This window comes from Cynocephalus volans, chromosome 4 (genome assembly GCF_027409185.1).
Source record: "Cynocephalus volans isolate mCynVol1 chromosome 4, mCynVol1.pri, whole genome shotgun sequence".
Taxonomy (NCBI): domain Eukaryota; kingdom Metazoa; phylum Chordata; class Mammalia; order Dermoptera; family Cynocephalidae; genus Cynocephalus; species Cynocephalus volans.
The window spans coordinates 25,399,752-25,418,318 of record NC_084463.1 but is presented as its reverse complement, the minus strand read 5'-3'; the positions used below and the strand labels follow the sequence as shown (position 1 = coordinate 25,418,318).

The 18,567-nt window shown below is 42.4% G+C and overlaps 1 protein-coding gene across 1 annotated transcript in view; it reads left to right on the top strand.

The window, feature by feature from the left end:
• ETS1 (ETS proto-oncogene 1, transcription factor) overlaps positions 1 to 18,567 on the top strand; it is a 62,907-nt gene that overhangs the window by 22,148 nt on the left and 22,192 nt on the right. The window contains exons 2-5 of the mRNA XM_063094224.1: positions 8,775 to 8,894; positions 10,512 to 10,712; positions 13,476 to 13,553; positions 14,943 to 15,191. Of these exons, the coding sequence (XP_062950294.1) occupies positions 8,775 to 8,894; positions 10,512 to 10,712; positions 13,476 to 13,553; positions 14,943 to 15,191 (648 nt within the window). The remainder of the gene's footprint in view (positions 1 to 8,774; positions 8,895 to 10,511; positions 10,713 to 13,475; positions 13,554 to 14,942; positions 15,192 to 18,567) is intronic.

Sequence of the window (18,567 nt, the reverse complement as noted above, 5' to 3'; positions counted from 1 at the left end):
TATTCAGATGGCAGTAATGATAATTGTAGGTGGGAGTTAAGTGAAATGGATACAAATTGGTTAGCTCAATTAGCCAGCATCTCCAGGATCTCAGAGGAGGAGGCCTCAAAGATTGATATGTAAACCAGAAGTAGTGGATGCTGGGTAAAGCAGGATGGAGAAATCAAATACTTTCTGTTTTCTTCTGAAGTGGGGTTATCCTATGCCGTGTTAGTACCAAAAGCCTTATGACCCTGTCATGAGTATTTCAGATCAAGGCAGGACAGAAGTTCCCCTCATTCAGAAGTGTAAGATGTGGAAAGAGCCAATAGGATGCACCGTGGCTGTCTGCAGAGCCCTGGAGTTGAAAGAGTTCATCCTTTCCTCCTTCATAATAAGGAGACCATGGCTCTGTGTTTTCCTGACAAAGAAATCACACTGTTCTGGGACATTTAGGGCTTGTAAAATATGTCATGTGGTGGGGGAGTCAAGTGTAATCATCTATGCAGGAAATGATTTAAAACATGTGAAGCACTTTGTAAATGGCTTAAAATCATCATTTAAGAACTTTAAATTATTCTTTAAGTTACTCTATTGAGGTGGTCCTTGTATGCAGACATTCTAATCTCAATAGTTAAAACATTCTTTTAAGTTGTGAGAGTATCATTAATTTAAAGGCCCATAAATGACTATGGTAAAATGCAGCTTGCATTTTAGCGAATTCCAAATATATAGAAAAGAATTTTGAGCACAAAATTGTGCTTTTGTTGTGTGCCATATTGATTCTAAGATGGAACTCTTAGGAAGTTTTTAAAAACAAAAGGCATCTCAGGTCCACTGGATTCATGTAGCTGTGAAGCGTTGCCATGGCAAACATACTTTAGATGATGACTGCTACATAGAGGATGTCCCCCTTAGATTGGGGGATGCAGAATAGGTAAAAAATTAATCTGTTTTTAAAAAAAGCCACTTTCAAGCGATGCAATTTTTCATTTATATTTCAGAATCTGATTATTTGCATTCATTTTTCCTATTTTCTCAGTTGCTTGGTTGTACCTTAGGAAATTGCCAGATTCCTTCTTGTGGTCTCTCTAAGCATTGGGAAATACAATATGTATATTTTTTTAGTCTTTATATTTTATAAAATGCTTTTCAGTTCAATCAAGTCACCAATAATTTATTGAGCATCTACTATGTACTGGGCTTTGGCATTTTCTCACATATTTCACTTAAGCCTCACTGTGAGGCAGGTGGAGCACCCTGCAGAATGAAAGCGAGCTCTGTTTCTGGGTCTGTGAAACCTGTTTCATGTACCTTCACCTGCCAGGGCTGCTGGAGAAAACATATTGAGATGTCTTTCCAGCAGGGCACTCTCATTCAAATAGTTCCTCTTTCAGGACCTTTGCCCAATGTTTATGGTGGGAGATTTGAACTATTTTCTAAGGAAGGAGCGAAAACATTTAGTGTCAGGACCCAGGGGGCAGTTCTGCTTTCTGGCTCGGATCCTGGAACGGAAGAGCCTCTCTGGGTTTCCCTGAACACCTGGAATTGATTTGGGTTTTTCTCTGACTTCGAAACATTTGCTGAGGTGGAGTATGGTGGAGGGGGTAGGAAAGAAATAAATCCAGTGATTAAAAATAGCTTTTGCATGTCAGGTGCCTGAACGAATTTGGGAACATGCCTGCAATCCCTTTTGTCTGGCAGGTCTGCACTCTGGCGCTGCCGAATTACAACTGCTTTTATTTGTTTTTCCTGCTTTCTTACCATGTAATGGTCAAGGGCTCATTGGAACCATGTGTGAGCCTGGTGAGTCACCAACTCCTTAGGACTTCAGTGGTAATAATGTGTTAAAACTCCTTTTGGGGGATGGGGTAGGGGGTGAATGAAGGGAAGGAGAGAGAAGTCTGAGGTCACTTCCTACAGATGTTCAGTGTGCTCAGAGACTTCTTTCTCAGGCCTGGTTGTGGGGTCCGAGGCCAGCTTCTCGGTGCAGTTTGGAACACACTTTGCTCCGCAGAAGACCATCTCTTTTGTCCCAGGGCAGCTTCCCTCTGAGAAGAGGCATCTGCCTCAGAGTTGGCACGTTGTACCCAAACAGTGTGCATTCCCTAGTGGCCGTGCGTATTGGCAGCAGAAAGAACCGAGATGCTGTAATTTGAGACTGGCTTGCATTTTTGGTCAGTCAGGTCACTGGAGGGTGAACTGGGGATTTTCTGTGCAGCTTCTTTCTCCCTTCTTTGGAGTGGTTTTTATTGGCTGGTGTCTTTGAGGGGGTTGGGAATGAAGTGAAGGGCAGAAACCCAGTTGTATATTTCCCTAACTGAGATGAGTCTGTTCCAGGTCTCGTGGTGTTCCATTGTGTGGGACAATGATGGGCTGTTTGGTTGGGAAGAGTGGTCCCCAGCAAGGGCACTGGGCCGTTACTGCTTAGTTCTTGCTGGAGCCAGGAGTCCTTCTTGTCTGCTCTGTCACATCATTGGGCTTATGAAAACTGAGCCAAGGGCCACTTATCTCCCTTCTTTGTGTTAACCTCAGCCAGAAGCTTTGTGGATTATGCAGCTTCCTCAGCTGGAAGTCTGAGTGCCTATTCCAGGAGTCAGGAGCGTAGGGGAAAGAATACACTTACAGGTTCCTCAATTCTGCTTCCAATCCACCCGTGAGTTAGAGAAGGCGATGGGGTCTGTTCTTGAGGTTCCCTTTCACATTCTTCTGAGATCATTAGCATCTTATTGGGTGAGTCCTCTGAGAAGCCAATAACTAAACTTCCCGGGGACAATTCACTCTGGAGTCAGCTGTCAGTCGCAGGGGCCACAACTGTTTTTCTCTTTGTTCTGGTCTGAAGGAGTGAAGACCCCTTATCTCCTACCCTAGGTCTCATTCTAGGCAGTCTGGCAATGGCCTTGCTTTTCATACTGCCCTTTTGGTACTGGCCAGAATCCCCAGTCTTTTTCTTAGAGTTGTAAGTTCATGAGGACATTAACCATTAAGGATGATTACTGCAGTCTTCTGCTTGTAGGATGTGGGAGTGAAGGGACTGGCTTAAAAATCAGGGACTTCCTGATTTGAAATCCTCTCTCTCTCTGATACAACTTTGTCCATATCCAGATCATAAGAGTGTTGCTTTAAAGTAAGTTCTGTGGTTCAAGTGGGCCAATCAATGAAATGTAGACCTAGATTTAAGCACCAGGGAAAGTAACTTGAAGCCCTGTTTTCTTTTTCCTTGAGTTTATTTGCCTCTTGTAAGCTTTTGTACTTTGATCCTTCTTTATCTCAAAAATACCCTTGTGACAATAAAATATTTGTGGGTGAAAAGATACGTTGTCTGGGGTTAGCTTTACATTCTCTCTCTCTCTGTATGTGTGTGTAAGAAGAAATAAAACCTGGTCATGTTGATAGATTTTGAATAGGCGTTCATAGTACCTTTCTCTCTACTACTTTTATGTACGTTTAATGGACTTCTTGTAGAAATTACTTGAGTAAGTGATTTACCCAGTGTGATTACACTAATGGAAAAGTGAGACCGGAACCCGTGGATTTTGACCAGCAAGTCAAGTCAACTGCAGTGCGTGTTCCTCTGCCTCTTTTTCCTTGTCTTCAGGGTCCTGTCTTTCCATTTGGACAATCACTCTCTTTTCCTCCCCATATGAACCAGTAAGTTTCTTCTTGGTTACCTTTTACTTTAATAAGCATATTTCATTAAGCCTAAATGTAACTAATTAACCATATATTCTGTGCACAGTTGCCCATTCCGGTGACTTGGAGTGAACACAGACAGGGAAGGAAACCACCTTGTCATTTAACCTGTTTGCTTCATGTGAAGGAAGCCTCAGTACCCTTAGTCCCAGAAAAGGAAAAGATTACAGTTGATTCTGTTGATGGTCATTAATATGTCGTTATGGGGCTAGCCAAATGAAACTCTGGGTTTCTTGGAATAGTTTTAAATTTTTAATTATTTCATTGAATTTATCTGATTCTCAAACTAAAAAACAAAGTCCTGTTTTCTCTTTCTCACTCTGAAAAATTCTAGTTTTCTTGGATCTCTGATCTATTCCTATTTGCAGTGGAATAGAGTGGAAAGACACTGGACTTTAAGAGCTGGAAGACTAGCTTCCAACCCTGGCTGATCCCTCCTAGCCCTGGGATTTTAGGGCAAGCACTTGATCTTTTGGAGTCTACATTTCCTCATTGTAAAATGGGGGCCCTGTAACACTTTTCCAGGCCCTCAGAAGTTTCATGTTGTGAGGATATTGTGGAATGGTATATGTGATGGGTTTTGGCGAACTGTAAAGCAGTTTTTAGATGTAAGGCACATTATTCATTTTTGGTGTTCCTTTCATGCTGCTGTGGTCATGACAATACCCAACACCCATGGCTCGTGTGATTGTAATCTGGTAGGGTTTCGCCCAGCCCAGTGGTCACACAAGACTGGGACATGCACTTGGCATTTCTTGTTCTTGGCTCTATCCTTCACCACCTAATCCTAGGATCCCACATGGTCCAGTCTTCTCTTTGCCATTTAATGAGAATGGTGAGAGAAGAAATTTGTGAGGTCAGTAAGGCCGTATATCTTGAACTTCTTGCCAAACAAAAGCCACCTTAAGTTGAGATTCTGTGTAATGGTATTGGTATGAGCCATTCGGTTTCAAAGAATTCAGAAGAATGGTATGAAAAGACACATGAAACACCCTTGAAGGCTTCTTGGAAACTGAACAGCCCTTAACTTTGAGTTACATGTAAATGAAACATTTCACTTGAAACATCTAGGAGGTGGTTCAGGGTTAGGCCACAATGAAAAACGAGCAGATTTTTCCCTACATTCAAAATGCCAGTGCCTCACTGTGCCCCTGCTGATTCAAGGAAAGCTCCCTGCTCACTTCTGCCTTGATAACTGTGCAGTCTTCGGACAGTTATTTAGTCACAAGCTTCTGAACAACTTTCCTCTCTGAAATCTAGGGTAATTCTTACAGATACTAACTCGGATTTAGGGTACTCAGGAGTAATCAATCCATGGGCAAGAAGTCTAATGTGATTGTAATATATTTATGTCTTCAATTTCCAGTGCGTTGCGTTTATAATCTCCACTGCATTGGCATCGTGTTTCTCTAGGTTAGCTTCTCAGTATTTTGAGACAAACATTTGTTATTTGAATTTAAGATATTATAATTATTAACACAAAGGCAATTTCAGTATTTTTTCATGGAATACTATTAGTTAATGTCTATGGAGGTATGACTAATTCCTAGATGTTGATCCTAAAATTAGGAATATTTGGTACCTAATGCAAAAGTATTATAATAGGTAATGAGATAAAGTATTTTAAGAATAACAGAGATGTCTGCTTGGGCTAAACCATATCAGATTCTCCATCTGTGTAATGATTTCATTATTGTTATGTATCAGTGTGATTAATAGCACTGCTGCAATCATGAGCAAGCAAAATAGAGGGAATTTTTGCATTAGTATATTATGTGATGAGTTTATTATTTTCTATTTATATCCACTTTTGAACATGATCATTCATCATCATTTAAGTGTAGTGCCCACACCAGTGAAAAAGACAATCCTGGCCAATTATTTACTTATTTATAGAGGCAGTTTGATTTTCTTTTTTAAAGCAAAATTTCACACTTTATAAACATGGGTAAAGCTCTGACTTTCCCATCATTGTTTGGGTCCAAGGGCAATGATATGCCTTCTCTGGAGCTCGTCAAGTCCAAATGCAGGTGTCTCATGTGAGGGGAGATGGTTTCCACTGGCTAGGCTGTGAGCAATTTTCAAGAGACCCAGCACATGAGTCCCACAGCCAGAGTGGCAGAGTCTGGCACCTCTGATGAACCCTGTGTGGCTGTAGCTGATGGCAGGTGGACTGGGCTTTTAGAGATGGCACTGAGGTGGAGAGGAAGAAGTAAATCTAGCTGCTTCCTGGGAGAGAACAAGTGAGAACCCTGAAATGCCGGCTCTTAGAGAGGAATCACAAACCTGCGTGGGGAACCATCCGCTCAGCAACCCTGTCCAGAGTATGGCCAGAGCACGTGGAGCTACAGGAAGCAGACTTGGGGAAATCTCTTTCTCAGCATTTCCACAGTCTTCCTTGGCCTTCCCATCACACTGGCCTCACACTGCCAAGCTCTCATGTTTAGAAGATGCCTGGAGCCTCCTGGCCAGTCTCATCTTCACTTCCAGTTTGCAGCAGAACCACTGCCTGTCCACTTGGCCTGGCCTGTGTTTTCTTGTGTTGTCCTGGCCAATTTCCACCATCGGTAAAGTCCTTTTCATTGAGTCATAAATCTAATGGAAGGAACAAACACACAAACAAAACCCACATAATTCAAGTTCATGAATTTGTGTGTGATGGGAGTGAAGGGAGGAAAGTTGGTTCAAATTCGGAAAAATTCAGTTCACTGAACATTAATTGATTGATGTGTGTGCTCAGCCATGTGCTGGGAGCTGAGGATGTTGCAGCTGTCCCTTCTCTTGGAAGCAGTAATCTCTGACTAATTCAAGAGTCTCTTTCTCTACAGTGAAACTGACATCTGCTCTCAGGGGAGACATTCCTGGACCTGGCACTGAGCTGTTCTTGGATGCTCAGAGTGGGGACGAAGGGGAGCATTGATGTGTTCCTCAGTGACTCATCAGATGATCACTCCATTGTTTGAGGGCTGGGTGTTATGTAATCAACATCAACATTCTATCCCCTCCCCCTGTTATTTTTGCCCCCAACAATCTGGGATTTTCCATCATTTTGTCAACTTTCCTGGAGGCATGGTGATTTTTCCACTAGATTTTTTGGGGCATGGCCCAGGGCAACCCAAGCTCACCACTCCCTGGAACTTCAGGTTCCCCATCACTGGCAGGGCCTTGGGAGGGCAGCTACAGTGAACCCTGCTGTTCTTCCAGGGCAGAGCCTGGACTCCAGTTTTCTGACAGCATTGCTGCAGGCAGACAGGAGGGAAAGCGCTGCCTGCCCTTTATTGTGCAATGTGATTTCCATTCATTTTGACATTCAGAGGCAATATTTGCTCCTTTTTTTTTGGAGGTGACCAACTGCCATCTTTTCCCTATATGTTTCCATTTTATTCAGCCAATAATACATTAAGGAATTTTTTTCAACTAGCCAGTCTTTTAGAGATGGGGAACTTCTGCAGTAGCCTCTCCTGGAACTCAGCCATTTCATGTGACACACTGAAGATCCAGGCTTCTAGAAATCACTGCGGTAAAGTGTATTGCTGCCAAAGAGTCACAGGAAAGCTAATAGGGATTCTCAGCTAATTTCTTTGCTTATTAGCTTTGTGTGGGAAATAGTGACTGAAGTGAATTCAGAAGATGTTTAACTTGAGCCATATTCATGTACCTGCTCTGTGAACGTGGTCTGCAAGTATAGGAGGACTGGACGTGGCAGAGATAAAGATAGACGTGGTCATGGCCAATGATGATGCATTTGCAAATCTGTAGGTTTTCACATCTCACTCTTCTTCACCACTTACGTAAATCAAGTTCTATAGATTTTACATCTTCTATGCACTTCATTCACGTTGTTTGATTGTGTTATTTACATTGCCACCTCCCCAGTCAAAGCCACCATCATCCCTCACCAGAACGAATGCAGTAAGTTTCTAGCAAGTCTTCCCATATCCATTTATACTCACCGCCTAAACTCATCTCCTAAACCATTCTTTACAGAACAGCTAAGGCAAGCTTCTCAAAACAAAATGTGTTCATGTCATTCCTCTGTGTAAAACTCTCAAGCATCTCTATTTTACTTAAGATAAAATGATAAATTCCTCAACAAGCTTTCTGCTTACCTCAGCTTTGTCTCCAGCAACCATGCTCCTTGATCACTGTGCTTTAGCTGCATTGATTTTTTTGATACTAAAACATATCAAGCCACTCCCCTGACACCCCATCTCATGACCTTTATTTCTGCTCTTCCTTTTGTCTAGCATTGTGGTCCTCTAACTTTAGTGGTCATCAGATCACCTGGATTCTGTATTAAAAAACACAGAATTCTGGGTTACACACCCAGAGGTTCTATTCACTAGGACTGGAGTGGGGCTGAGAATTTGCATTTTAACTATTTCCAGGTAATGCTGATGTAGCTGCTCTGGGGACTACACTTTGAGAACCACTGGTCTAGAGTATTTTCTTCCAAAACTCCTATGCGTCCTTTACTTCTCAGGTCAAACATCTCTGAGCTTCTACTAAGGGAGGTCTTCCCAATTCCTCCAGACTTGCAGGAATTCCTGTTCTGCGTTAATATTGCATCTTGTACTCTTTCTTGAAAGACCTTATTGACCTTGTCTTTGAACCTTTAATTGTGTTAATAGATTTTTAGTGACTGAGTCCACTGCAAGAATCAGATATCAAGCTCCTCGATGGTAGGGGCATTCTCCGTCTTCTTCACCGCAGTTTCTCTAAGTCCTTGCACATAGCAAGTGCTAGGAAATTATCTATTGAATAAGTGAATGTTATTTCTTTTTCATGGGTTACTGAAAGTAGGTAGTGACACTCATACTTTCAGTGAGGGTGAAAGATAAACAGGGACTGTGGTAAATTAGTAGAGGTATACAGAAAGAATAGACATATTTTGTTTGTCAGGGATGCAGGACGTTTTAGGTAAGAGTTAGGTTTTTCTAAGGGGCCTAGCACACTGGAAAGCCCCTTAAATTTTACCTGCTCTGGGGGTAAAATTGGTTGGTTCTTAGCTTGACTTGTTCAGTCCACTCATGCCCTATTATGTTTAACGAAAAAATTACCAGTTTAATTTTTGTTATTCATATGCTCTTTTTTTCTTACAGATATGGAATGTGCAGATGTCCCACTGTTAACTCCGAGTAGCAAAGAAATGATGTCGCAAGCATTGAAAGCTACTTTCAGTGGTTTCAGTAAAGAGCAGCAACGACTGGGAATCCCAAAAGGTACATCTTTGCAGCTGGGAAAAGAGAGGCTGGGGCCAGACCTGTAGGCCAGGTTTGTTTTCTCACCTGTAGTGTGTGAGGCCAGCATCAGACTAACCCCACTTGAATCAGCAGCGATGGATGGTTGCAGAGATCTGTTAGAACAGTCACAGGCACACGTGCTGATGCTTCTCCATCTTCCAGGCTTGTCACTGCCATCCTGGTATTAGGACAGTGCTTCACAAACTTGTCTCCACATTAGAATCACCTCTGGATCTTTGAAAGCAGCCACAGCCCAGGCTATATTCCAGAGCAAATAAATCTTGATCGCTGGTGGCATCTGGATTGTCGAAGCTCCTCAGGTGATTCCAAAGTGCTGGCAAGTTTGGAAAGCAGTGTCTTAGGGTCACTCTGGGCCACCATTGGATGAACTCGGTGAGCTGCATTTCTTGGAATTTACTGATTTCTCTTTTCTCTGCCTTGCCTCTTGGCAAAACGTGTTTGTCCTTGGGTGTTTTTATCTGAAAGGGTTTATTCAGGAGTATAAGGGGACTGGAGTTGTCAGAAAGGAGAATTGACTAGAGAACACGTAACCTTCCCCAAGGAGCATTTCATGAACAATTGAGAACAGAAAGAACACTTTTCTAAAGAGAAAGAGTATTACTGTCTTTAGATCAGGCCAATTTGACTGCTAGATGAGAGACTTCCAGCCCCATCAGACCCAGGCTTTAGATTGATATGTGAATGTATCTCAACACCTTTTCCCATGCCTGCTTCTTTACCACAAACCTCAGCTGACAGCAAAGCCAAACATCTTCTGAGGAGCACAAGGCAGAATAAAGTGAATTCTGACCATTGGGTTTTCCAGCATTCCATGAAGTAGTCTGCTGGATTGTAGGCGGTATCCTTGTAACAGCTATGACACGGACACTACAACCTGCCATCATCTGTACTCTGAAGTGTCATTGGCATGTGTAGCCATATTAAACCTCAGGTCATGTATGAAGATTATGTGTTGTCTGTACTAAGGTGCTACTCAAAGCAGAGCCTATGATATGCACAGATTTTGCAGGATATCTGGTGTAAGATATCCAAAGAACACCTAATGATGTTGTTATTTCCAAGTGCCATTTGAATGACTTACTAATTGCTGCAATTATTACTAAGCATAATTGGCTAACATAAAAATAATTGAGAATAATAGTCTCAGGTATATTGTAAGAGGTAAGGGTGGGAGAGGCATGTGCGATCCCTAGAAAACACTTTATTTTGTTATTATTGCTATTAAAGAAGCCCTTCGTTCCCTTGTCCAGAGCTTTTAAAAAAGTCTAATGGAAATAAGGCAGCGAGAGAGATTCTTGGAAATCTTTGCCTGGATGGAGGTCAGAGAATACTTGTGTGTTATTTTTTGGCTGATGGTAGTGATCTAGCTGGTAACATAGAGGAGGTAGTGATGTTGAACACGGGGAGGAGGGTTATGGAAGGTGCTCAGTGATAGGTATTTACAGGCCATTGCTTCTCAATTCTGTAAACAGGATAGCATCCCTGGCTAAGTTTAGGTCCTCAGTGTCCTCTCTGAGGCTCAGGTAAGAGTTAAGAATCTGACCTGCTGGATCTTCATGTGATCTCTTCCCTCAGACCCCCGGCAGTGGACAGAAACCCACGTTCGGGACTGGGTGATGTGGGCTGTGAATGAGTTCAGCCTGAAGGGTGTGGATTTCCAGAAGTTCTGTATGAATGGAGCAGCCCTTTGTGCCCTGGGTAAAGACTGCTTTCTCGAGCTGGCCCCAGACTTCGTTGGGGACATCTTATGGGAACATCTAGAGATCCTGCAGAAAGGTAAATGCATGGAGACAGGGGGAGGTAGAGATCGTGTGGGGCTGCTGTGAGTAGGCGGGGAACTTACCTGATTGTGGGCTATCCGTGCTGTTATCTGTGGGTGTCCTGGCTCAGCAGCATATGTGGTCCATGGGGGTGAGCCTAATAAAATGTCTGGTGTATAGTATGTGCTCACTAAGTGTTAGTTTTTTCCTTCTCTGTATTGGGGGTTCACATTTTAATCTTTAGCAAGATTGTACTCCCAATGCTTCTTGGTAGGCAAAATTCTGATCCCAATCTTTATCTCAGACCCCTGCATTATTTCAACAAGCAGTATCCACAGTCAACCCCAGAACAGTATTTCCCCCAGCAATCTTAACACACACTCACCGGTCACATCCCCAGGAGAGGTTAGCTTTTCAGAGATGATGAATAAGACAGGCTTCTCTGCCCACTAACTGGGTTGGAATTGCAACAGTCAGTGTACCTTTTACATCTGGAGCAGAGGCTGGGGTTATATCAGGACTCTGTGTTGCAACCTTGTAATGACACGGCCTCTTCTACCAGCCTCTTCCAACCTTTTTGGACCAAGTGACTCATGTACCACAGTCCTGGCTGAGTATAGAAACAGCAGCAGGCGGCAAACTTGGGTGTTTTTGCACTTATTTTTCTGAATTTCTTCTTAAAATAAATTGCAGTTACCAGCAGTCAGCAGTGCCCTCCAGCTGACTGTAAGCCTAGAAGCCCGTTGCCCTCTCTAACCCAGGCCCACCCTTCCCTGCGGTCACCAGCTCCAACCCCTGGCAGCTGCTGGGGGAAGGGCATAAGCTCAGGATTAACACTTTCATTCCAGATAATACCTCCCTTTGTCTAAGAATGTTCTCTGCTCTGCAATGCTCAAGAGAAACCCAAGTGAGACTCCTCTGGGCCCAGAAATGTTAACTTTATTCCTTCTCTTCAGCTTCTGTTGAAAAATAATAAGTAAATAAACTCAGTAGAGAACTAGGTGAATTTCTCTGTGGTTGCCCTAACCAAGGACTGGCAGGCAGAAAAACAGGCTTCCCCGAAGCACTGGCGTGTTCTCCGTGTAACTGCACATACGCCCACTCATAGGTGTTGACATGCACGACCTGTTTATAGAAAGAAGAGATATGGCAGGCTCCAAACAGATCTGATTAAACTGCTGGCTTCTAAACACATCAGCAAATTCCACCAGACCATGTAACCCAAATATAGTCTATGGATAGAATGTTTTCCTCTATTCATCACAATGGAGCTGCCAGGTGTTTTGGGGTGTCTAAGCCTGTCTGTGATCATAATTATAATTAATATCTGCGAAGTGTCTCCTTGTCTCCAAAGTGCTTTAAAATACATTTTCTGTTTGGATTATCAGAACAACTCTGTGAGATAGGATGGGCGAGTACTACCACTGTCCTTGTCCCTAAAATAAGCCTCAGGTTAGGATTTCCTCAATGTCACTTGTTTCCTTAAATTTTACTTTATGTAACTTTTATATCTTTTTATTTAACATTTTTGGTCTTTTTGAAATTTAACTTTCTGTTCTGTGTTCTTTGTATAATAATATGGATTCAGGGGGAACTTCTGGCTCCTCGAGTGGGTTTCACCTACTTTCCTACAAAGGAATAATTTAAGAAAATGTAAGAGAATTAGGATATAATTCAGTATTAAGAACAAAAGTCATATCATCCCACCCAGTGTTCTATTGAGAGTGGCAATAAGAATCATCCCCTGCAGATCTGGATACTTGAGATGAGCAAGCTGCTTGTATTGAGACTGAAGCTTTGTTCTGTAATTAAACTAAAGCTACGTAGCACCAAAAGAACATAGCTGTTTAGGGTGGGGTAGAAGGCCAAAGGTACAGGGGATGTTTTAATCTGATAAGCTGCTAAAGCAAAGTTTAATTCTTTTATCTCAACTGGGAACTGTTTTTCTGTACAGGCATAAACTTGTTTTCCCATCAGTCTTTGTTCCCAACAAGCTATCAAGTACCCAAGGAAAAACCCAAGCCAACATTCTCTCTTCATGTCCGATTCTTATGGTGAAATATAATCATTCTACTCTGTAAGAATGAGAGGCTACACCATTTGGTTCCAGGGTTATTGGAGGATCCCAAACTCACCATAGCTCAGTGGAGAGCCTAGTCCTGAGCCTTCATCACCACTCTGTTCTCCCTCCTAGGGAAGCTGGCATCTGGGTGGCAGTTTGGCTTTGATGCTCTTCTCTCCTTTTACATATCACCAGATACAGTCACCTTACCAGTGTCCTGCTTCTTGTCTGGGCCTGAACTTGAAATCTGAGGGCAATGAGGAAAACAGAAAAGAATGGAGGATATAAAATCTACCTGCCTAAAGATGAAAATATATTTCTGAAAAGTTTTGGAATTCAGTTTGAGGGTTGGGGACTGATTTTGGTAACCTCCCGGGGCGTCTTCAAGCTGTGACTCTCATGTGGTGCACATACACACAGCACCAACGCATCGAGAATGAGGGTGGATGCTTTCCCAGCCCCTAGAGATTACTCACTGATTCTCTTTCCAAGATATTAAATCCCATTTTGTAGCTACTGAAATAATAAACTTAGCCATACTTTTGTGATCTCATCCCGAGACAAGGCCCCAGTCAGGATAGACTCAGTCACCAACTCAGTAAGTGAACATGCAGATTTCTTAGAAAAGGGGTTGAGATCACTGCATCCAAGGTCCTTGCAGCCAAGCATTACTTGCCCATGGACCTCTTTGTTTCATTCCCTCCTTGTCTGTTGCAGAGGATGTGAAACCATATCAAGTTAATGGAGTCAACCCTACCTATCCAGAATCCCGTTATACCTCGGATTACTTCATTAGTAAGTTCATCTTCCAGTCTACCCTCTCATTATAATGGGAAGCTGGGGAGTGACCCTTGTTTCTATCTCAGACTTCTTGGTACCTCTATGGAAAATACTGTTTTCTTAAATGTTGACCCTTCTTTGTTATTTATTCTATTATTTCCCACAAAGCACAAGGTTTCAACCTATTTACATGTTTTATTAACCTGCAAGTTCCTATTCACTAGGATTTCTTTTTGATATCTTCATATAAAAGTCACGCAGAGAGAATACAATTTGACCCCTAAACTTTTGATCTTATTTGATCCTGTGCACCATGATGGCCATCAGAGGGCTGGGTTAGGGATTTGATCTTGGCCCTTGTTATTTCCTTTTTACTGGTGGCAATGACAGCATTTCCTCTGAAATCCTCCTTTAAGAGTGTGCCATATGGCTTCAAAGTCTATTACAGAAAATAAATCCTTCTCCTTTATAGTATAAGAGGCCTAGCTTGGAGAGGTGGCCAGAGGGAGAGAATTAGTGTGGGGCTGGTCTTATCTGATGGCCTTGCTTTCAAAGGGAATCTTAAACAGGTTTCTTTTCGTTTTATCTCTTTACTTTATTACAAGTTTTATTCCAATAACAACAGTAATATATATATATATATATATGTATGTATGTATGTATTTTTTTTCTTTTTCGTGGATTTTTTTATTGGTTATGAATATTCATGGGGTACAAAGCAAATTGTCACCACTCGTGCCTAAGATGTGATGGCCAGATCCATACTGGCAGCATGCCCATTACCACAAATTGTGATTATACCCCGTGTCCTCCACCCAATTATCCCACCAATTATCTCTGACCTGCCTCCCCATCCTCCTTTCCCCCACTCCACTTTGTATCCCTAGGTGTGCTGTCTCCCTCTGCAAGTCCTTCTTTCTCTCTTAGCTCCCACTTAGGACTGAGTACATGTGGTATTTATCCCTCTGTGCTTTGCTTATTTCACTCAACATAAGTTTCTCCAAGCACATCCATGTTGAACAACAATAATATTAACTACTATGTATCAAGAGCTTATTGTGTGTCAGAAATATTGGTCGGCTTTTTACATGAATACCCTCATTGGATCCTCATCGCAGTGCTCCGAGATTGCAGTCGTCCTTACTTCACAGATAAGGAAATTAAGTCAGGAAAGGGAAATATCTTGTCAAACGTATTAAGGCCACCATCACAAGTGTGCATTTCTAGCTTGTAAGTAGTGGAGCACGGTTAAAAAGTAAGCCCTTCTGACTTACAGTATTTTCCTTTTGTTGTCTGAGGTAGCCAGCTTGGTCCACACTGTGGGGTCACTGTAGATGGTGAAGAACTGCTTGTTTTAGGTACAGATCTCTCCTCTTCTCAATTCCAAGCATTCTCTGTTTCCAGGCTATGGCATCGAGCATGCTCAGTGTGTGCCTCCATCAGAGTTCTCAGAGCCTAGTTTCATCACAGAGTCCTACCAGACACTCCACCCCATCAGCTCGGAGGAGCTCCTCTCCCTCAAGTATGAGAACGACTACCCTTCGGTCATTCTCCGGGACCCTCTCCAGACAGACACCTTGCAAACTGACTACTTTGCCATCAAACAAGAAGTTGTAACTCCAGACAACATGTGCATGGGGAGGACCAGTCGTGGTATGTCAGATTTCTTCTCTAAAAGTTCTTGTTTGGGTTTACAAGAGTTACCTAACTTTGTGAATTTTTCAGGTCCCATTTTTTTTTCCCTCGCCTATTAGCCCTGTAGATTCCTCAGTTTCAGGCTTTCCATCTTAGACTGTCTAGATATTAATAACTTTTCATATTGGAATTTTAGCCAAGTCCATCATGATGATAAAGACCATGGAGTCTATGGCAGAATTCAAATCTGGCAAGATAAACAATCATATGTCTTATTTGGGTAGACTATTTTACCCAAATAATAACTGTCGTCGAATTTGGTCATTTTAAAAGTTATGGTCTATTTTTTTTTTTGAGAAGACTTTACTTGAGGAGGATACAATAAAATAAAAATGGTTCAGACAACCATCCTGGAAAGCCCAAAGCTTTGCGTGTGTCCTGGTGGTTCTCCCAGATTATTCCTGGGTCAGACCATAGATCCTGGTTTGGTACCTGGAATGACCTCTGCTGCTCATTTTGGGATCTCTAGTCTTCTGTAACTTCTTTGGTGTGGGAAGATACAAGATGGTTAACCAATGGTTCATTTGGAACCAGTCATCACCAGTGTGGTGAAAATGTGTCTTTAGCTAGAGGACCAGGGAAAGAGGCGATCAGAGGCTTCCAAAAGAAAGTGCTTTTGTTGACATGACTATTATAATAATGATATTCACTGACAGTGAAGTAAATGTTTCAAAATAGAGCTGGCTGACATAAAGCAAAAAAGAGAAAATACACCTGATTTTTAAGATCAGAACATAAATGCTCAGAGGTGCAGCCCACCTAGTAAAGTATCCAAGTTGTTTTGTTTCTGAGAAAAGAGCTGTCTGTTGTAAGAAGGGATTTGTTCATTCAGGAAGAGCTAGGTGATTTCTAAAACATTGAAAAACATGACTTTTCTGGTGGTTAAATGGGAAAGGATTACAAACAGGGAGAGGAACAGGAGAAAGCTAACCCAAGGAGTGGTCAGAAGCCGTTGGTCACAGAAGGCAGATGTGGGCTGGCCTGTAAGTGAATTCTGCTCAGTGACTGCCCCTGTGTGGTACCTCTTCTGAGGCTCTTGGAGGAGAAGCCAAAGGCACCTTTTCTTTGAAGAATCACCCCGCGTGCATCCAGGGCCATACTCACTATCATCTTCTTCGAATGTAGGCTCGCACTTCCTCCCAGAAGGCCTTGGGATACAAACAGACCCTGCACAGGGAAAGTCCCTGAAAAATCAGAACCCATTATCTTCCTTCTTAGGGCCCCAGGGTGTTTGTGTTTCAGACCGAAGGGGATGGGTGGGACCAGCTCTGCCTTCCCCTTTCTGACTCTTTTTTTAATTTTTGCATGCGTGTCTATTTAAATACATACACACAAGGGTATGTATATGTGTGCTTTTTCTCTCAGGCAGGTCAGAGCAGTAGGACAACTTTCCTTCTTATGGGGATATCCATGCAAGGAGGCCGAGGGTGGGCTGGGGCTCAGCCTGTTGTAACTTTGGGCGGATCTCCTGTCATGTTGTTTTAAAATTGCATCTGGCTTTGCATTGTGCAGTTGTCCCTTCTCCTTCTCCTTTCCTTTTTTCTTGGTTTTGTTCCCCACCACCCCAAACTAATGAGTATGGACTGAAAGTGACCCGTACAAAGGGACAGGAGGTATTCTCTGGCTCCACTCTCCCTCTCTCCCTCTCTCCAAGCTTCAGGCTGCAAAAAGTTGAGGGAAGAACCGTTCTGTGCAGGTCTGCTTTCTGCATGTTAGAAGTGCTGCTAACAGGACGTATTCCAAGGCCCTGCTAAATCTGAGGTGGTATGACTAGTATAAACTGACAGCATCACTGTTAGCTGATTTTATTAATAGTAATCATAGTGTTCACAGGCTGCATACAAAGTACTTCCATGTCCTACCTGTTTGGACTCTAAGGACTGTCTCTGTGCTGGTCTGCTGAGTGGGTTGCTGTGGGGTGGCCCCGTCTCCTGTTTTGAGTGTTCTGAGGTCTGTTGGTGGATTCAGATAGCTTTAAAAGGAACTTGCTGAGGAATTCCTCAGAAGAGCCAGCCAATGGACATCTTAGAGGACCCAGGCTTCTCTGTATGAGCCCAGTAGCATAACTGAGTGTCTAATCCAGTTGGATTTGACCCATTTTGGGGAAAAAATACCAGTAAATGAAGGTCCCCAGCTCCAGGATTGTAAAGTAGGGCTAAAATGAAAGCAGCTGGCTGTTATAAACCACAGCTCTCAGTGGCGCTGCATTTGGCTCATGTTTGAGTGGTTGCCAGGGTAGTTATGCCATATTTAACGCCCTTGCTTATTGGGACTCTGTGGAAACTCAGCTATCTTGCTTGTGGTAATTATGATCACCTTGCCCTCCAACTGTAAAAATGGCTGATAGAATCATTTCAGAGAGACTTAAGCATATATATTGCCTAAATATTGGTGATTCGGTGGGGTGTTCTTCATGGAAAATATGAATTCTCTTTCTTAGGCTTTTGTTGTATTTGTCTCACAGAGAATTTGAATGGGCATTAAGATCAAGAGCTGGTTTGAGCAAACACCTTTTTATGAGATGCCACAAAATGTCCTGTTCTGCTAAAAAGAAGCTATGGCATTCTAGTTGTGGACCATTTTCCTGAGTCATTTAATGTGAATTTCTGGAAAGGACAACTACCTCATTTTTACTAATTATAAGAAGGTGCAAATGTGACAGGGGACTGAGTAGGTAGGGCTGGTAACTCCACGCAGCTCTTCCGTCTGTTTTCTGGAGATTACCCGCTTTTGAGTGGATGAGTGGAGGAAGGAATGAAATCAAGTGAATAATACCACCTTTCTGTTACAAGCAGTACTGGAGGGGACAGTATTTGCGGAAAATCTATAATAGTGGATCACACAAAAAGTCTACTACTCGACTGAATACATTTTATCCAGGATTTTGTTTTAGTTTTTAAATTTTGGGAGCAACATATTTTTCTATATATTTAATTTTAGTTTGGGCACCTGTTTATGTTTGAATTTTATTGTTTTAACCAATCCCTGCCATTTTGAAGGGAAGGTAACTGGAAGCACATCGATGTGAAGTGGTATAAGCCACCCTTACTCTGGGATTTGAAATTTAGAACAATTGAGGGATTTGAAATTTGAACAATTGAGTGTTGATTTACAGGTATTTCTACATAAACGTTTGTCACTTTTGCCTCTCGGCTTGTGCTGAGTTAAGGTGGCCATCTAGTCTCCTGTGACTTGACTTAGGTTGCCTGAAAAGCATCTGAAAGCAGAATACAGAAAACATTTCTGTGAGCCTTTTTAGCTCTTAGATCCATTTATTTTCCTCCAAAACTTTTTTGTTAGCTTCCTTTTTAATGGCATCTTTGCCAGTGGAAAT